This window comes from Labrus bergylta, chromosome 8, assembly GCF_963930695.1.
Source record: "Labrus bergylta chromosome 8, fLabBer1.1, whole genome shotgun sequence".
NCBI lineage: Eukaryota > Metazoa > Chordata > Actinopteri > Labriformes > Labridae > Labrus > Labrus bergylta.
This window is the reverse complement of record NC_089202.1, coordinates 30542274-30546502: the sequence shown is the minus strand read 5'-3', so window position 1 is coordinate 30546502 and position 4229 is coordinate 30542274. Positions and strand designations below refer to the sequence as shown.

General features: G+C 43.0%; 1 protein-coding gene across 1 annotated transcript in view; it reads left to right on the top strand.

The window, feature by feature from the left end:
* The window catches only part of si:dkey-22o22.2 (neural-cadherin), a 188443-nt gene extending 185192 nt beyond the window's left edge, over window positions 1–3251 (top strand). The window contains 1 exon segment of the mRNA XM_065957955.1: window positions 1–3251. This exon segment is cut by the window's left edge and continues 447 nt beyond it. Coding sequence (XP_065814027.1) covers window positions 1–213 — 213 coding nt within the window. The 3' untranslated portion in view covers window positions 214–3251.
* Window positions 3252–4229: the final 978 nt, after the last annotated feature.

Sequence of the window (4229 nt, the reverse complement as noted above, 5' to 3'; positions counted from 1 at the left end):
GCGTCACGTAGGAACATTAGCTCCGCCCCCTGTGTGGAGGAGGAGGAGGAAGATGAAGGAGGGTTTGCTAACGACCGGCTGTCCCGCTGGGGACCGAAGTTTGAGGCGCTGAGCGAGATGTACGACCGGCCGCAGCTCGCCCTCACCTACAGAGACGCTGTGGACTACATGCAGCGCAGCCACAGCCAAGACCTGCTGCCACATCACCACTAGAGGGCGCCACACAGATAAACAAACAGATTAAAGCAGACGGAGGGGGAGGCAGCGCTGCGTTCACGTCCATCAGACACAAAATAAAAAACAGGAGGAGAGTCCGATCTTCTGAAGAAGAGAGTGAAAATCTTTAAATGAAGGAATATTTCTTTATATTTACAGATTTCTAGAGAAAAAAAAATCTCTTTGCATGAAATGTAACTCTTACTGAATAACAGATTTATTACCAAATACTTTTCCATCATCATCCCTGAATGAATCAGGAATCTGTAGAAACCAAAACCATGAAAATCCTGCAAACAAGGACTTAAAAAAGATCTAAAAACAAAGATGTCCTCCTGTCCCTCCTGCAGGAGAGGAAACATGAACCTGACCTAAAGTGAACGCAGAAGCTCCGCCCCCTCCTCTTTTCAGGTCTGAGGTCTGATTGGTGGTTCAGAAGCAGAGAGAGAGAGAGGCTGTGTGGATGTGGAAACATGAGTATTTATTGGACTCCTCTGTCGGCCTCTCACTCTTCTCTATTTCTTTCTTTGTTTTTTGCATTTTGTGGTCGCTGCACTCAGTCTTTGAAAATGTGAATTTCTAGTTGTTTTTGTTTTTTTTAGGACTCTGAGTAAAAGCAATGTCAGACATCAGGCGGCTCATTGGAGGATTTCTTTTCGGGTTCATTTGTGAACAAACGGCCTCGACGTGAGAGACCTCGGCGTTCTGCTCGGAGGTGTTTTAAAGGCTTTATTTGTGATTGTTCACACTTAAATATAAATCAAGTATCTCCTCTGAAAATAACTCTGTGAGTCATGACTGTCTACAATGGGTGTAACACCCGAGTCCCACTGTCTGTGATGTTTTCAGAGTCCTATCTTCACTTTGTTTACATCGCCAGGACGGCCGGCTGACTCCTCCCCTCGTGTATAAAAGTTGTTTAATTGAGGGACTAGAGAAAAGAAGAATAACATACTGTACTCACTGCTTAACTGTGTTTCTAGATCACGCTCATTTCAGCTAAATTTACATGCAGTGTGAAGATACCAGCATAATAAAGATCGCTAGCATTAGCATGCTAACACAACAATGCAGCGCGAGTTGTTTTGGTTTCATGCTGGAGCTCAAGGGCGACATCTGCTGGATCAAAAAATCACATATAAAGCCTTTAAAGTTGCGTTTTCATCTTTTTATCTCCGACCCGACACTTATCCATTTCTCACCTCGGCACAGGATTCAAAACACGCTCACAAAAAAAACTCTCCCGAGGACGAATGTTTCTTCGTCCTTCTGGTGAAACGTCTTTTTTCGCTGCTGTCAGTGTTTCACTTCTGGTTTCTAACCTGTTGCACTAAAAAGAGATGAAGCCTTCTGAGCCGACCAGGTGAAACACTTTGTCCCCGCTCAGTGTTTCTAAAAGTGTAAAATAAGATTTGATAGTTTTCAGAAGATTATTTTTATACTCCTCTGTAGAAAAAGTTCAGAAGCTGCTCTCTTCTCCTCAACGTGCAGGACGGCGTGCGTCGTCCTGTTTCTGTCCTCGTTGATCAGCCCGTGTGTTTGGACGTCTGCAGAGTTCAGAAGAACACTTTTTGTTTTCAATCAGATGTGGAGCGAGTCGTGACGCTAACAAGTTCACTGCAGATCACTGAGGCTGAATTTGTGTTTTATGACGTTACTGTGAAGGAATCATCTGCAGGTTCAGACGTGAGAGCGCTCATGATCATCCACTTCCCATGTTTCTGTAACACTAATATGTGTCCCTAGTATGTGTGCTCAAACAGGCCGTTTGGAGATTTTCCCTTCATGACATCACAAAGGGCAGTAGCCCCTCCCCCAGATGGGTGACACTCCCACAGCTAGGTGTTTGTTCTGCCCTCTGAGTCTGCCTTCTCACCGTAAACAATAGGACATGGAGCGAGAAAGACCGAGTACACCCAAGCCCTTCCAGAGAGGGGGCGTGGTCAGACACAGCTCATTTACATATTTAAAGGTACAGACACAGAAACAGCCTGTTCTGAGCAGGGCTGAAATAGAGGGGTTTATAGACATGATCAAATACAGGATCAGGTCTTAAGAGTTGACAAAAGGTCTGAATTAAGAACAAAAGTCTCGCAACACACGGTTTGTTTTTGCTGCATCTGAACCTGCAGATCAATTTCAGCTTAAATTTGTTTTCTTTTCATCGCTCAAATCCCTAAAACATCCAGTCATTTAATAAATCCACAAACAGAAATGTTTCCTGTTTTGATGTAGGCTGATCCGTGTCGACGTCCAATGAGAGGAGGTCTCTCTTAAAGTCTCCCTGAAGGTTGATGAGGACTAAAAAAAAGGACGCTTCAGACCTTTAATCCGGGCAGCGTGCACACTCCTTCTTTTCTTACTTTCAAAGAAACCAAATGAAACAGGCAAAGTGTTAGAGAGCGGTTCGATTGGTCGGGTCTGATGGTTTCCCAGCCTACCTCTCTGCTATGTTTGTTGTCATTCCACCGCCCGATGAATGTAGTTTTATACGTAGCGAGGAGGAAAACGGAGCGAGCGAGGAGTACAATCAGAGAGTGAGAGAGCGTGACTCAATCCAAAAGAAGAATCCAGATGTGTTTTCATGTAATCAGATGAGAATCAGAGTGCGGGGGGCGCCGTGGCGAGGACAGAGGGGGTTTTATTTCACAGATTTGTCACCCACACGTTCCAGTCGTCTGAGTTTTTGGTTTCTCCTCGGAGCCCCTCAAAGAAATGTACTCGAAGCTATGCATCCAAATGAAACAACACAGGTGTCTTTAGAAGCTGCCGCGGCGCTCCAGATGTTTGTGTTTGACCTGTGCTGTGCGACACATCTGGAGACGTTTGTGTAAATCCAGTGGTTTTAAAGCTGTTCAGTGTGTGTGTGTGTGTGTGTGTGTGTGTGTGTGTGTGTGCGTGCGTGTGCGTGCGTGTGTGAATGAAGGTGTGTAAACTGCGCTCTGTATGATATGATGTAAATATGGACGTTTTATAGCAGCAACATGAATATTCCTTTTGTATATGACTTTTAATAAAAACTGCTTTTCCCCAAACTTTTCTCTTTCATGTTTTTTTTTTTTACTTTGTTGGTTTCTGATTCTGTGAAGGAAAATGTTCACACTTTATTTAAAGTTCATAATTTACCACTTAATAATAACTCATGTATACAACCCAATAATATTCTTTATATATACACATGTATATATAAATATATACACGAGGTCCTTAGAGGCAGGGTTGGTCATTTTCTAAAACTAGCATGATTTTGAAAGTAGCATTCCCTCAGTGCTCCGTCTGCACCCCCTCCCCTCTGTGCTCCCTCTAAAGCCACGCCCCTCCCCTCTGTGCTCCCTCTAAAGCCACGCCCCCTCACTTACATCAGGCGCCGTCCCTCCAGAAGTGGACCTCAGCTCAATATCATTGTGTAGAAACTACGTCGTCTCATGTCTCATTCAGCGGTCAGTAAACTCTCAGTATAAACTCCTAAAGTCATCGGTGACGAGCTTTGAGTGTAGAGAGCGAGCAGGGAGACAGGGAGGCGTCTGATTGGTTCATCAGATTGGTACCTCGTGGCAGACATTGGTCAAAGTTTTTACAGATTTACAAACTGATACAGATGATGGATTTTCTTTGTTCCTTTTTCAGAGAACCTGAGTTATTAATCTCTGTCAGGACCTAAAGACAATTTACACCAAAATCTGAAAAAGTGGATCTGGAGGAAAATATCAACCCTGACTTTAATGATTAATAAATATATTTCTTCATTATCGTCTGTGTTATTATGCGCTCCTGAGTTCTATATAATTGACATTATTAATACATATTTTTAAATGAATTTTAATGTTGAGTGGATTTTACTTCCTCTTTCATGAATCAATACGTTATCAGAGTTTATCTTTCACAGGCGACCAGCAGAAAATAAATGAAGCGCTCTGACTTTTAACATTCAAGTGATGAATAGTAATTCAACTTTTCTCATACTTATGATCCTCTAACGAGTCTTTCTGCGTGATTACTTCTTCTACATGTTT